This window comes from Thermomyces dupontii, assembly GCF_041956625.1.
Source record: "Thermomyces dupontii strain NRRL 2155 unplaced genomic scaffold VTN31scaffold_3, whole genome shotgun sequence".
Taxonomy (NCBI): Eukaryota; Fungi; Ascomycota; class Eurotiomycetes; order Eurotiales; family Trichocomaceae; genus Thermomyces; species Thermomyces dupontii.
The window spans coordinates 202,258-217,188 of record NW_027192309.1 but is presented as its reverse complement, the minus strand read 5'-3'; the positions used below and the strand labels follow the sequence as shown (position 1 = coordinate 217,188).

Sequence of the window (14,931 nt, the reverse complement as noted above, 5' to 3'; positions counted from 1 at the left end):
GTGTGACAATCTTCTGCCTATCTAATCGGGTTAGTACCTGTACCTGGTCCCTCTAGACACCTGAGGCAGTTATGGAGTAGAGAGCTCTATGTATATCTTTACTTTCTAATCCATTCTTTTCTGAAATTTCAAACAGCAGCTCCCTCAGTCAAGAATTGTTTTCGACGATGTGGTTTCCTCTTTTCTTCGCTATCTTCTCGGTTCCTCACCTTGTCATAGGCACTCAATTATGCCGATGCACTCCCAGAGATTCTTGCTGGCCTTCTGAAGAATTATGGAACGCACTCAACCGTTCAGTAGATGGGAATCTGGTCAAGGTGCTGCCAATAGGCCATGTGTGTTATCACCCAACATACGACCCCGAGAAATGCGACGAGGTAACTGTTCTGGAACATGACTCGAATTGGCGTGCTGCACAACCAGGTTTGAAAACTCGAAACAATCAAGTAAGATCATCACTTTGACCTGCTCTAGGTGCGCTGCAAAATTTCAATTGGGAAAATCTTCCATCACGCCAGGAAAGCTGCTATGTAAACGCAAACGGTAATGAAATCGGTTCTTGTAAATACGGCCGCATTTCACGTTATTCTGTCATAGTACAAAGTGCGAGGCATATCCAGGAAGTGATCAATTTTGCACGAAAGCACAATGTTCGGCTCGTTATCAAAAATACAGGGCATGATTCTAGCGGTCGCTCTGGAGCTCCAGACTCGCTCCAGATTCTGACGAACCGTCTCAAGGATATCAAGTTTTCGAATAGGTTCACGCCTGCTGGTGGTCCAGAAGAAGCTGATCATGGTCCGGTTGTCAGCTTTGGTGCCGGTGTCATGGGTGGTGAGCTGTACGAGGCCAGCGCTGCTCATGGCTACAGCATTGTCAGCGGAGAATGCACAACTGTGGGCATCGCAGGTGGCTATATCCAGGGAGGAGGGGTTTCCACTGCCTTAAGTCCTATGAGAGGGCTAGGATCTGATCAGGTGGTCGAAATGGAAGTGGTCACTGCGAAAGTAAGTGTGATCAATATGCTTCTCATGGCCTCTGCTCAGGATAACAGGGTGATATTGTCATTGCCAACGAATTCCAACACGAGGATCTCTTTTGGGCTCTTCGCGGCGGAGGCGGCGGAACGTTCGGCGTCGTGACGCGTGTGACGGCAAGAGTTTATCCTGACGTTCCAACAGTGATTACGCATCTGCATCTGAAGTTGCCGCGAATGGACGAACTGTTTTGGGATATTGTCAAAAATCTAGCAGCTGTCACCCGTGAACTATCCACCGGAAATACTTCCGGTCAGTATGCTGTTGGCCGCGAGCCGGATCTCAACGGTGCCTACTTTGTCAATCTTACAATGTTCTTCTATCCCGAATCCACCAAAATGCCAACTGAGGCCGAGGAAGCACTGGCGCCTTTTCTTGGGAAACTTCGTGCCGCCGACCTTGATTACATATACAGTGTGGACGCTCTTCCCAAGATCAGCTCCTTTCTCACCATTCCTCGCGCGGTTGATCTAGGCGGAGGTGGCTATATCCAAGGCAACGTCCTCTTATCGCATGACTTTACGTACTCCGAAACCGGTCTCTCGCAAATGGCGGACAAGCTATCGGAGCTGGAATACCATCCCGGTGACTTGTTCACTGTGAACGTCCTCGGAGGCAGCGTCATATCCAACGGAAAATCTATCGACAGCGCTGTGCATCCCGGCTGGAGGAGTTCCTCTCTGCTAGTGGTAGTCATGCGCCCATTCTTGCCGGATTTCGCCGCACAGACGAGAGCGCATGATCGCCTTACCAATATCGACATGCCGGCTCTACTGTCCATTGAGAAGAAACCTTTGGCAGTTTACCTCAATGAGGCCGATCCTAACGAGCGGGATTTTCGAAATCTATTTTGGGGGAATAACTATCCACGTCTACTGAGGATCAAGCGGAAATGGGACCCCGATGGGCTGTTCGTTGTTAGAAAGGGCGTGGGTAGCGAAATGTGGGATGAAGAAGGGGTGTGTCGAGTATTCGACTCTGCGAAAGAACTCTAGGATGTACCTACTTGCGCTATGTTTGGGACTTGGAGTCCTCCACGAATAGCACTTCTTTCGACACACTAGGATCTAGGAATGTTGTACATAAAGGAAAGATCGTGGTGCTACATGGCAGTTTGTACTTGAGACTCCTATGGAGATGTTTTAGGGAAAAAAAAAAAAAAAAAAAAAAAAAAAAAAAAAACTACAACAATTTTGGTCAACAGGACTCAGTTACGTTCAATATTCTCCAACCTCGCACATGTTTTCTATTGCTAGCATGATCCGACAAACGACAAGTCCGAAAGTCGGACATCGAGATGACATCTGTCGTAGGGAGACATCGCGGAATCACCTCCGGGTCCCATCCCTCTTTGCACGGGATGAAAATCCTGCTTCTCAACACTTTTCGATGCCTATACTGTCTTTTTTTTTTTGCTGGGAAAAGTGCACGCATAGGAGCGGTTGCCTGTTAAGGAAATACATTTCTAAAGTTAGGGTTCGAGTTCGGCGTTGCAGAAAAGGGTTTGGCGCCGGTATTTCGGTTTGGACGTGTTACAGTTCATTACGAGGACAGAGCTCTGTTATGTTACACGTAATGATGAAAGGACATGTAGCGAAATCCAAAACTGCTTGACGGTAAATCTTACAATGTAAGCCGTACGGGGTATCTACCTAGAGTCTACCTGTACGTAAGGTAATTGATTATCGTACGGAGGTCATGATGATTCAAACGATTGCATAAACTAAACCGAGACCTTGTGCGAGTGGTTAGTCGTATTGAATTCCCAGCCCACAAGGCTCTGGCCTGCACCGTCATGCAGCACTCGATAGCAGCGATTGTACGGTAGTTAATGTCAAAAGTACGAGTACCGCTCCGTACGGAAGTAAGTAAGTATTGTCATGAGCGTCCTGTTCGGAGTACGAGTACCTACTCCGTACCTGGTACCTGCGTAGGCTGAAACTTACCTAAATTAGTAATACGGGGTATGTACTCCGTAGTTATGCGGATAAATACAAATCCATATAGCTGGGCCTGGAATGCAAGGCCTGTCGATCAAGGTTCCCATGCTGGATGCACTGTCGATCTTCTTCTGAGACGGCAACAAAAAAAAAAAAAAACCAACAAACCATTTCATCCTCCCCTATTCTGCATTGGTGAAGAATGTGGCTAGCTGTTGATCGGCATCCAGAAACCAGATATGATAGACAGCGTTGTTGGACTGTGGACAGTAATAGTACTACTTTTGGGTACCTCATCAACCGTCGCTCACCGATCCATTGGACAGGTCATGCATGAGATCTACAAACAGTATTGACCCACCGATCTTCGCTGGTTCGTGTTTCTCGAAATCATACGGATTATTCGTTCTAACTTGCAGGTAGGATACGGAGAAGTCAGAGACGTGCAGCGGGCTGGGTCATCCCACTTGACAGAGGCTGTGGAGCGCGAGGTGATCGGCCTGCACAACATAGATCCAGATCATCCAAATCGGCCCGAAAGCTGCGCTTTGCATCTGTCACCTGAAAGCCCCCTGCATAATTCATATTTTCCGTTCCCCCAGCACCAGCAACATCACTGTCGGAGTGCCGAATTGCCGATACGATAGTTACAGTAGAAGCATAATCCTGGCTTTCGTTTGGGCCGAGCATTTTGCAACGTTGTGACTTGTGACTTGTGAGCTATCAGACTGAAGAAAACAAGGGGGGCAACTGTTATGACTTGTAGCATTGTGGATATGATGCAAAGTTGCGAGCAAGTGTCGACTGTGAACACGTTACATAGCCCTTTTTTTTCTGACGTCTTTAGGCTTAGTGCCACAAATAGGATTGCGGCTCAAGGGAGCTGAAGACCAGATGATCGTACCTCGTAGCTTCGTACTCCGTTTGACGCATGTTACAATCCACATGCAGACTTTTGGGATCCCTAATTCAACTCAACAGTGAAACGCCAGGCGAGATTTTCAGTGAAATCGTTGCGGAGCGTTTCGACTAGGGCAAGGTACAACGATGGTGGCTGAGATCCTGAACGCCTTTAAGAACTTAACCATCATGAGGACATTGAGAGGCAAAAGACATCGGACGGATTTTGCAAATTCTACCGGAAGAAAACCGAAAATGGCTACTGACATCCCAGTTCAGGCGGACTTTGTGAACGCAGCAAAGGATGACAATAACACCAGTGTTCAAGTTACAAAAACAGCCAGCATCGAGAACAGGTCAAAGATCAACATCGAGAAAGAACCGACTGCGGCAACAATAGTTTCGAGATATCTCCCCCTCGACACCGAGGATGTCGAGGAGTGGTGGAAGGACTGCGGTCCCCTTTTCGGTCGGTTCCTGCAAGCCGCGCAGTATGATCCTCACGAGCAATATCAGCACCTACTCTTCTTGCAGAAGCTTCTGATTCCGGCTCTTGGCCCCCATCCGCAGAAATGGCGGAGTACCATCACCCGCAGCGGTCTACCGATCGAGTACAGCATCAACTTCCAGGCGAGCGTGAAGCCGACTCTGCGCATTGGGTTCGAGCCAGTCAGTTTCCTGTCGGGAACTCACCGGGATCCCTTCAATCAGATCGCAATCACCGATCTGATGACCAATGTGACGAAACTGCGCCTGCCGGGCTTCGATGACACGCTGTTCCACCATTTCATCAACGACTTCTTCCTGTCAAGCAAGGAGCAGCAGGCTCTGATGGAGTCTGGGGAGGTTACCCAGAAAACAGTGCGTTCCCAGGCTGCTTTCGGGTTCGATCTCAAGGGAACCAACGTCTCGGTCAAGGGATACGTATTCTGCGGGATGAAGCATCGCGCCACCGGGCAGCCTGTCGGCAAGCTGATCACCGATGCTGTAACCAAGATCGACCATCATACCCAGTGTGCCCACGCTTTCAAGATGCTCAACGACTACATGGAGGCAAGCTCAGGTTATAATCAGTACACATTCTTGTCATGGGATTGCGTGGACGCGCCCCAGTCCCGCCTCAAGTTCTACGGCGTGCACAACGAGGTGACTTGGAGGAAAATCGCCGAGATGTGGACACTCAACGGTCAGCTTGACAATTCGGACATTATCAAAGGGCTTGCACTACTCAAGGAGCTGTGGCAGTTGCTGCAGATCCCTGAGGGAGACTCTGGGTACTCTGGCGGGTTTGACGACGGCATCACCTCCGGGGAAAAGGAGATTCCCTCCCCGATGATCTGGAACTTCGAACTCAAACGAGGTTCTCGCTTTCCTCAGCCCAAGTTTTATTTTCCCATTCATGGCAAGAATGACCTCAAGGTTGCTGAGGCCCTGGCGGCATTTTACCGCATGATCGGATGGAATGATCTGGCCGCATCGTATGTCCAGATTGTGCGAGATCTCTAGTAAGCCCAACTTTTCTTTCACACCCTCTGGGAAGATCTTCCATCTGACATTAGCAGTCCCGATCAGAATATAGCCCAAACATCGAGGCTCCAGTCGTGGTTATCTTTTGCTTACACGGAAAAGACTGGAGTGTACATGAGTGTTTATCTCCATTCCTCCAATTCGTATCCTTGGTCTGATAAGTAGGTAGCCAGTCATAGAAAGGCAAGACTCCTTCATCCTTACCACAGCTTCGTCCCGAACTGTAAGATCTTTGCCAGTACTGTACTCATCGTTTATCGACAGACCGCGAGGCAACCGAACCTGCATGAACCCGGGAAAGTAAACTTCCTCCTTTCAGCAACGATTTACTTCGAAAACAGCCCTGGGGTAGAACAAGCATAGGCATGACACCACTCACTCAATACGTTGTCAATAAGGGAGTAAATGAAAAATTCCCTCGATATAGGTTTCTAGCAGATCCCGACGCAAACCTCAGACTCCCAACTTGTGAAGCATGGGAACCTAGCGCGTGCAGAGTCTTGGAAAACGGCGTCAGGGCTGAGAAGCATCTGCGGTCTACGCCAGGGAAACAGGCCTGGGAGAAGCACAAAAACCAGAGCCGCGGACCAGTCCACTGCGAGTATGCTGTGGCATTACTACATACTCGTAAACCTGATCCAGCACAACCTCCTACGTACTAGTAGGTAGATACCCACCATCTGCTATAGGTACTATCGCGTGTCGAAGCTCTCGTGTCTCCCTTTCGGGATCTCAGTTGGATCTCTTCAATTGGAAATTATCGAATCTCTGACGTCAATCCAGGACTCGATGGCATCTGGCCTTCTGGCTGTTCACTCTGTGCATAGTGTACGGAGTACACTTGTCAGTTGTTGGGGGATATGGTCCAGTACGTATACGATACCTGTATTGTTACACGCACGTGACCTGCTCTGAGCCTTGGTTCTTGTTGAATTGGGGTGCTGAAATGCACGCCGGAATGGTACTTTACTGGTAGGGGGTTATGAATTTGTGGGTTGTACGAGTATGATAAATCTCATCCCTGTGGACGAGATGTAGTTTACACACACAACAATAAGCATCCTTGTCTCAGATTCTTGATACACTGCACACAAAGAAGCTGTTCTGTCGTTGTACTGTACAATACCATACAGGCTCACAACTCTGCAATTCTGACAGTTATGAGCCCGGGTTTGCTCTGAACGCCTCTTGAGCATCGGGTTCGAATTGCACAAATAGTGAGCATTGTCATCGTCAACTCCGCCCCCCCAGTTTTAACCTCGATCGGATCTTTATCTCACGGACGCTTGAACGCACTACCACAATCCGACATCAACGACAACCTCAACCAAAATGACCGACACAACCGTGAAACGCACAGCCCCAAGAACTGGAAGGCCTGCAACGAACGCTTTATCGCTGAAGCAAAAGCGAAGGATGTTTGGCACCTTATTGATCCAAATAGCCCAACTCGAGGTCAATAGCTGACGACTCCCGTGGAATCATTAATACCGAAGGTGTCAAAGTCAGATACCCTGAAATCAAAACGAACGAGTGCGAAGCCTGCGCCAAGGAAAATGAAACGTCAAAAGAAACGTGCTCCTCGAGATTCGAGTGATTATCGGCCTGGGGAAAAGCTTGCGGTAGATTTTCATGACTTTGAAAGAGATCCAGGCGACTATAAGTGTTCGATGCTTGTCACTGACCGAGTTTCCGGGTATATGTGGCACTATCACCTCCAAGACCGGACTAAAAAGTCGTTGATCACGGCATTTAACTCATTACTCGGATACCTCGAAAGACAATATCACATCAGAGTGAAAGTGATTGAATGTGATAACGAGATCAACACGACAAATCCTCAAGTGGGAATGTACCTCCGAAGCCAACATTTCATATGGGAGCCTTCGCCCGCCGACACACAAGACTTGGATGGAGTGGCCGAACGCTCGGGGGGTGTGGTGTGGTAAAGGGCAAGATCATTGCGATACGAGAAAGCTCGAACTTGCCTAAGTCATTGTGGCGAGAAATTTGCAGCGCCGCAGTCTACTTACTGAACTGCACACCACGTTGGAGACTGAATTAGAGGACACCATTCGAAGTCTTTCACTCGTCGCCCGCACGAAGTCGAAAGCCAAATCTCTCCAACTTGCGAGTTTTCGGATGCAAAGCATACGCTATGACCACGGATGCAATGAGAAAGAAGAATCGGAAGAAGCGGTTCGCCCCGAGAGCATGGATAGGTTACCTCGTGGGACATGCCTCATCCAGTACTTATCGTATCTGGAACCCTATTCTCAAGAAAGTGGTCATCACTCGAGACGTCATATTTGATGAACAACAAATATACCATGATAAACCAAACAAGCCAAGAAATGACTTGAACGAACTTGAGCGTGAACAACTACGCAAGTTCCTCAACGAGTTGTCAATACCGGAAAGTACATTGGTACAGGTGAGTCCTGCGGTTGAGAACACGGGACATGATGACATACTTGATGAAGACGGTACATTGTACTCGTCAGCTGAGCTAGTTCGAGACTGTACTCGAGAAGAGCACTTGAATGGTGCAAACGAGACTTCAACTTCCGTGTGTACTGCAGGCACAACCTCTCCCCGGGACTTGAACGATACCGGGCATGTTCCAGGGAGCTCTGCCGGGGACGCCCAGCAACTTCCAAGTCCTGCACATAGTACAACGGAGGAGACGCCTGTGGGTAACAACCATACGAATCCGGAGGGAAACACTAGAAATTTCGAGGTTGGAGTTCCCACGCCGCCTACCTCGCTTCCAGCTGCCTTGATTGTTACCATGATGGCTGGATCTTCGTACCGACCGGACGGTGCCCACCGTCGGGAGGATTGCCTGGAGCTGAGCAGCTTACCTTTGGTCTAAGGGATAGTGTGTCACACACATCTTTCAACGCCAGGGTTTTCTGTGCAGACAGCTCCTCTGGGCAGGGCAAGTTGACACTATAGATGCGTTGGAGCGAAAGCGCAGGAAGGGAGAAAGGATACATAGACGAGACCTTCCAAAGCCTCCAAAGAGACGCAAAGATTTTGAAGATCACCCATATGGGGAAGACTACCGCAAGGCAGAGATCGAGCACCTTGAAAGCCACGCAGAGAAGGGTTCGTGGATAGAGGTGTCGATCAACGATCCCAGTGTTCAGGGATACCAGATCCTTGATTGCGGTTGGGTCTACTCATGCATACAAGTTTGACAAACATGGATATCTCATCAAAGTGAAGGCAAGGCTAGTCGCGCTAGGAAATCAACAGCGAAAGAACCTCGACGAGAGCACATATGCTGCCACCCTTGCTGGTCGATCTTTCCGGACAATGATGGTTATTGCTGCTCGATTCAATCTCGACCTTCTTCAATTTGATGCGGTAAATGCGTTTGTGAATGCCGACCTCGACGAGACGGTCTACATGCGGATGCCACATGGAAATCAGAAAAGTGGTACGACTTACAGACTCAGAAAGGCCTTGTACGGTTTACGCAGATGACCGCTTTTATGGCCACGAACTCTAAGCAACGCTCTGAAGGAGCTAGGGTTTACACCAATCCCGCAGGAACCATGCATCTTTATCCAGAACAGCATTGTTATATTCTTTTATGTCGACGATATTGTTCTAACCTTTCGGCCGTCAAAGAAAGAAGAGGCACTGAGGACAATAATTCAATTACAGGCTAGATATCAGCTCACTGGCGGCAACAAAATTCAATGGTTTCTAGGAATACAGGTTGCACGCGACACCGGAAAAGGGAAAATCTGGTTGTCATAGTCGCCATACATTAAGATTATCAAACTTGCCGAGACCAAGATGAAGGCACAAACACCCATGTCGACGGAAGAGTTGATGCCATTCAAAGGAACAGTATCGATCCGAGACATTGGAAATTCCCAGCGGAAAATTGGATCCCTTCTATATGTTGCTGTGATGACACACCCGGACATCGCCTTTGCAGTCTCACGACTTGCTCGTTTTATGACAAATCCCGGACCAGAGCATCAGAAAGCAGCTGACCGAGTACTGCTTTACCTACACACAACAAGAAACTTCGCTCTCCAGTTCGGTGGCAGAGACGACCTGCGTGCTGCGAGTGACGCATCATTCGCCGACAACACAATGGATCGGAAGAGTAGCCAAAGCTATGCGATAGAGCCAGGCCACTAGGGTCCAGAGGTCACGTGGCCAAACAGTGTACATAGGTACCTATGTACTTGAGTTGGAGCTGGAAGCAGATCTTTTGGCCTCTTACCATGCCCGACGTCACCTTGTCGGCAACCACTAAGTGCCGATGCCATCAGATGGCACTTATGACTGGGACATCCAGGACCAGTGGCTATGGAACATCTCCTAAACAACACAGGAGTCAGCGTCCGAGGAATCAGGACCGATGAGTGTGATGCTTGCGCCATGGGTAATGGAAGAGGCAAATCCGCAGACTTCCCCGAGATCTGTCGGACTAAATATAAGCCAGGTGAGAAAATTGCCGTCAACTTCCACAACTTCTCAGACGACATCCTTTTCTTGAATCGCCGGAAGGTTTGAAGTTCTTTGCAGTCCTTGGCAAAGTGTTTTTTGTCGCAAATGAAGCAGCGTCCTTTCTGATCGTTGTCGCTGTTTTTATCCCGGCGTTTGCGGTTATACCTCTTGTTGTTATTGTTGCCAGCTGTGCCTTTCGGCATGGTACCCGATCGGCTGCCATGGTTTTGATTGTTTTTAGGGCCGTTCTTCTCGTGGCGTTTCTTTTCCTTTTCCCCATCGATCGTCGCTATAGTGTGAGCCTTCATCGACCGTTCCTCCCAACTCTGCCTCCTTTTCCAAAAGTCGGATGAAACAGTCATCGAGATTTGCTTTATCAATGCGCTTGCTTTCGAGTTCATCCACAACTGTGAAGTTCTCGTCCGGGGAAGAATGGAGAAGCCTTTTGAAGACTCGAACCTCGGTATAGTAACTTGTGCCGTCTATTGGATTCATCTTTCTGACCATGCTTCGCAGCTTGTCCTATATTCAGACGGTCGTGAGCACACTGACTGAGTGCGAGTGGAGACGCGGTTGGAGGGTATCCAATCTCCCGTCCGGAAACTCCAGTCTCCCCAAGCTGAGACGCTGCGAGCCTCTCCGCACTCCAATGCACTCGCCCCCCTCCACGGTATTCCCTTCCTCTCCGGACGCTCCTCCGCGCTCATAGGTCCTGTTCGATGCTTTGACTGGCGCTCCGCGACACCGACCCACCGCCGACGCCTCTCAGGACTGCTTCTCGTCCCCCGCACCTTCCACCTCCCCAGCCTTCCCAACGCTCTGCTGCGTCGCAATGTTATATCGGCCTTTACGATCCTGTGAAGGGCGAACAACAAGACAGTTCAGCGCTTCGGCATGTGTTCCACGACGTGATAATACTGGATCAGCAGATGCGTCAGGAAGGTAATCCTGCCTTCCGCGACCTGGGTCGAGCTTGATTTCCGCGACTGAATCGTTTACCGATGCGACGAGCTAACGCTTTTCTGCGTTCCCATGCGTTCCCATCGGCTGTCCCAATATCGCTCAGGCAAGAAACTCATCGTAGTAGCCAGGGAAACTGACCAACAGGGAACACTTATATCCTGACTGATGATACTTCAGGGCGAGGCAACAAAAAAGTCTTACAGTGCCGAAGTGCGCCGTAGATGGCTTTAAAAACTACGGGTAGTAGACATCTGTATCATAGAATCGTTGGACATACCATACAGGGACATAGGGTGAGTGAGTGAGTGAGTGAGTTGGGAGAGGAATCTTCGTGGACAGAAGGAACCCGAAGAAAACTGTTTCTTGTAACCGAATGACGCTATGCTCGATGCGGTAAGCATGGCGTCATCGAGTGGAGTAGTTACATACGAGTAGTATTACATAAGCATCTAACATTCCGAATGCGGCTAGTTACACAGTGTAAGTGGCAGAGAACTACGAGTACGAGTAAAATACTGTTGGAATTTACGGGTGTTACAGACGGTGTTTTACGAGCATTACGGGTTGGATACATGGCACCGGTCATGTGATATTCGCTTAAAAGGACACACAAAATCTTCCTGTGTGCTAGTTTTTTTTTCGTTATGGAGGTCAATGACACATACACCCTGCAAGCCACCTGCAATCAGATACCATTCGTGTTTGTCGAGAAGATTACACGTCGTTACCGTCTTCTGTTACCTTGTTGTTGTGGATTTCGTACAAATACTTACCTTCTCACATGCCCTCCCTATGTATTATTCGTACTGTACGGTAATACTCCGTACCCCCCACTCTGACAGGGACAGGACCAGGACGGTGCCATCTCGACTTTTCGAGTTTGGATGACAGTGCAACTCAATGAACGACTAACTGTGCACTCTTTTATGACGAGAACAGAACTCTAGGCACCATGAAATCAACGCAAGATCCAGTGTCGGTCCTCTTTGTGTGTCTGGGCAACATCTGTACGATACCTTCGCAGAGAGGCTCCGCAGATTTCTTTTTTGGGTTTGGCATGAACTGACACGAGAACCAGGCCGGTCGCCCATGGCCGAAGCAGTCTTCAAGCGAGTTTCTGAATCGCACCCTAATGTTCGCATTGGCCAGCTCGATTCGGCCGGCACGGGTGCCTATCATTCAAACGAGCCTCCAGATGAGCGGACGATGTCGACGCTGCGCAGTCACGGCATCACCGACTATAACCACGCTGCGCGACAGATTGAAAAGGAGGATTTCCACAAATTCGACTACATCGTCGCCATGGACAAGCCTGTCCTGCGCAGTTTGCTGCGGCTTCGGGACAGTGTGGGTGCGACGGACTCGTCCAAGATTGCCGACGTCCGATTATTCGGAGACTTCAACCTTGACGGTACTGTGAACCCGCGGGTCGGAGGCGGCGAAGAGGTACCTGATCCATACTACGGAGGTATCAAAGGGTTTGAGAAGGTCTATGAACAGGTGATGAGATTTTCCGAGGGGCTTCTGGCACATATCGAGAAGAAACGGAATCCCGATGGGTGACCTCTGTCTGCTGCATATGGAATATCATAGACATACCTTGGGATGACTGATAGATTGATACCCTTTATGAATATACAGTATTCAAGATTCTGGCTACGAGAGAGCCGGGCTCTTCTTGGAACATGTTTGCGAGCTGAAGGCCTCAAGTAAAGCCAGTGATGAACTCGTCTGATTGGCCGGCAGTCGAGGATCACGTGATTCACAGAGACCTTTTTCGTGCCATGGACTTTCTTGAAGAAAACTCCCAAGTCTCGCGGTTCAACATCGACAACCATCCATTGCACCAGCCATGCCCACACACCTCTCCAAGACGCGGAAACTGTGAGTATTGAGAAACTTTTCTTTTCTAATCCCCGTGGCTGATTTGAGTAGCCGCGGCCATGTTTCCGCCGGCCACGGTCGGGTAGGAAAGCACCGAAAGCACCCCGGAGGTCGTGGTATGGCTGGTGGACAACATCATCACCGCACCAATCTGGACAAATTCCACCCAGGTTACTTTGGCAAGGTGGGCATGAGGCATTTCCACCTTCAACGAAACCACCAATGGAAACCGGTAATCAATCTCGACAAAGTATGCTGCGTTCTTTTCCTTTTTTCCCGCACGCTTTTGAAAGCTCACAGTCGAGCAGCTTCGGAGTCTCCTTCCCGAAGAAACGCGGGAAAAGTACCTATCTGCGGAAGGCAGCTCTCTGGATACCGCTCCTGTGATTGACCTTCTCTCCCTTGGATACGCCAAGGTCCTCGGAAAAGGAAGCCTGCCGAATGTGCCTCTAGTTGTCAAAGCACGCTACGTCAGCAAAGAGGCCGAGCGGAAGATTACCGAAGCGGGTGGCCGTGTCCAACTGGTGGCTTGATTACACTATCGACGGCTCTGTCAAGCCGGTTCCATGATACATAGCCTTCCTCCATGCGTCGATCTGGCATCGGACGCATTGGATCCTAAGGCGTTTCAGCGTGGTGGCTGGGTGATGGTTCAGTGTCTAGATAGCTCGTTGCAGCCCTAGTCAATTGAATCATTCACCGAACAGACCAATGTGCGTTTCACGTACATTTCCCCGGTGAATTTCTCAGGTCTCCCGGCGCTTCTCGAGATGGATTCCCACCGGGAAGAGCGATCAAACGCCGCTGAGTGATCGATTTTGGCACTATGGGCTACTCTGTGTCCGGTAAGTCCATGAGGTCCTGTAGACTTATCTCTTCGTAGTCCATAGGTAACGGCTCGAGCGTTCAATTCTGCTACCCACATTGACTCGAGTAGAAGTTGCAGTATTCATAGGCTATTATCCTTCGAGGCATGTAGTATAGATTCAAAACTAATATACACGGTACGTTCTGCAATGCATGGGTAGTCCACTAGATCCGCTCACTGATCTTGATGGCGGCCCGGCACCCGTAGCGAATGACATTGACCAACGGGTCGTACGGTCGTGCCTCCTTTGAGTCGTTCTCCACAGCATGGTCCAAATGCTCCAACTCTTCGTCTCGAGTTTTCCTCAGCAGAGCCACCAAATCTTTTAGCTCCTCGTCGACTTCCTCCCCACGACTCTTGGCCTCCTCCATCCACCCCAGAATCGTCCTTATTTGATCATTATAATGCTCTCCGATTTCCGTCTCCACCGCCTCCGTGCATGCCATGGCCGCCTCGCGACCCATGACGGCCGTCGACCACCCCAGAAACGTCGCTGCCAACTTCCACACCGGGCTCATCACTGTCGGCCGAACTTCATGCTTCGCTACCAGATGATTGAACGTGGCGAAGTGTTGTGCTTCCTGGTCATACATGTGCTTCATCAAGGGTCGCAAATGAGGGTGTGATCGTACGATCGGCGTTTTCTGCGCTTCGTAGATCAGCACTGCGGCTAGTTCGCCGGCCTGGTTGACTCGGAGGGCGCTGTCTAAATATTCTCGCTGCTCTTTGCTGAGGATGTATCGACGTTTCGGTGTGGAGTTATTCTCTTCCGATCTGGTTCCTTGAGCATCGGCTGATAGCTTTGCGGTCGTCGAAAAGAACCGAGGCCGAGAGTAGCAGGTACAACCGGCCGCAATGGCCCCCCATGCCTGTCTATTATGAGCGCCAGGCCTTATTCGCAATGCCAGCATGGCGTCTATTCAGCCCAATTCTGCGGGTTGTCTGGGCAGTAAATCTGGCCGTGGTCGAGTGATGTTCAGAGCGGGAGGAGCTCATTGGAAGAACCGACGGATTAGCTAATCATTAGCCGCGAAGATCCACTTTTCAGTCTTGGCACTTGGCGCTTTGGCTCTTCAACATCAATTCGCAGCGCTTCCAGACACTGTAGCATTATCCAGCGCCATCGGCTCTGCTTCTATCGTTTATGCCTGCCATATCCAGTACGGGTATTGCGGTCGCTTGTCTGTGGATTTATTGTTCTTGATTCGTGCCCAACCTGGTCTTTGTTGCACAGAGAGCGGTCGTCTTGGGCCTGCTGGCGGCCTGCGCCCAGCCTCCGCAGCCGTGATTTTCGTCAGTCGGTGCTGAGCATTTGAGCACGCCTGCCGTTGCAGGA

The 14,931-nt window shown here is 49.8% G+C and overlaps 7 protein-coding genes across 7 annotated transcripts; 5 read left to right on the top strand and 2 right to left on the bottom strand.

The window, feature by feature from the left end:
• Positions 1-1,213: 1,213 nt before the first annotated feature.
• VTN31DRAFT_3521 (uncharacterized protein) lies at positions 1,214-2,032 on the top strand (the record flags this gene model as incomplete). Its single annotated transcript, XM_069403810.1, has 1 exon — positions 1,214-2,032. The coding sequence occupies one exon, from the start codon at positions 1,214-1,216 to the stop codon at positions 2,030-2,032; it is 819 nt and encodes a 272-aa protein (XP_069260846.1).
• Positions 2,033-3,310: 1,278 nt separating this feature from the next.
• VTN31DRAFT_3520 (uncharacterized protein) lies at positions 3,311-3,624 on the top strand (the record flags this gene model as incomplete). The annotated part of the gene is made up of 2 exons (XM_069403809.1): positions 3,311-3,350; positions 3,401-3,624. The coding sequence occupies 2 exons, from the start codon at positions 3,311-3,313 to the stop codon at positions 3,622-3,624; spliced, it is 264 nt and encodes an 87-aa protein (XP_069260845.1).
• Positions 3,625-4,024: 400 nt separating this feature from the next.
• On the top strand, positions 4,025-5,383 carry VTN31DRAFT_3519 (uncharacterized protein; the record flags this gene model as incomplete). Its single annotated transcript, XM_069403807.1, has 1 exon — positions 4,025-5,383. The coding sequence occupies one exon, from the start codon at positions 4,025-4,027 to the stop codon at positions 5,381-5,383; it is 1,359 nt and encodes a 452-aa protein (XP_069260844.1).
• A 4,195-nt stretch (positions 5,384-9,578) lies between these two features.
• VTN31DRAFT_3518 (uncharacterized protein) lies at positions 9,579-10,281 on the bottom strand (the record flags this gene model as incomplete). The annotated part of the gene is made up of 2 exons (XM_069403806.1): positions 9,579-9,607; positions 9,654-10,281. 2 exons carry the CDS (start codon positions 10,279-10,281, stop codon positions 9,579-9,581), a joined length of 657 nt encoding a protein of 218 aa, XP_069260843.1.
• Positions 10,282-11,795: 1,514 nt separating this feature from the next.
• VTN31DRAFT_3517 (uncharacterized protein) lies at positions 11,796-12,406 on the top strand (the record flags this gene model as incomplete). Its single annotated transcript, XM_069403805.1, has 2 exons — positions 11,796-11,850; positions 11,922-12,406. 2 exons carry the CDS (start codon positions 11,796-11,798, stop codon positions 12,404-12,406), a joined length of 540 nt encoding a protein of 179 aa, XP_069260842.1.
• Positions 12,407-12,695: 289 nt separating this feature from the next.
• VTN31DRAFT_3516 (60S ribosomal protein uL15) lies at positions 12,696-13,260 on the top strand (the record flags this gene model as incomplete). Its single annotated transcript, XM_069403804.1, has 3 exons — positions 12,696-12,727; positions 12,779-12,977; positions 13,036-13,260. The coding sequence occupies 3 exons, from the start codon at positions 12,696-12,698 to the stop codon at positions 13,258-13,260; spliced, it is 456 nt and encodes a 151-aa protein (XP_069260841.1).
• A 499-nt stretch (positions 13,261-13,759) lies between these two features.
• On the bottom strand, positions 13,760-14,506 carry VTN31DRAFT_3515 (uncharacterized protein; the record flags this gene model as incomplete). Its single annotated transcript, XM_069403803.1, has 1 exon — positions 13,760-14,506. One exon carries the CDS (start codon positions 14,504-14,506, stop codon positions 13,760-13,762), a length of 747 nt encoding a protein of 248 aa, XP_069260840.1.
• Between the last annotated feature and the right edge of the window lie 425 nt (positions 14,507-14,931).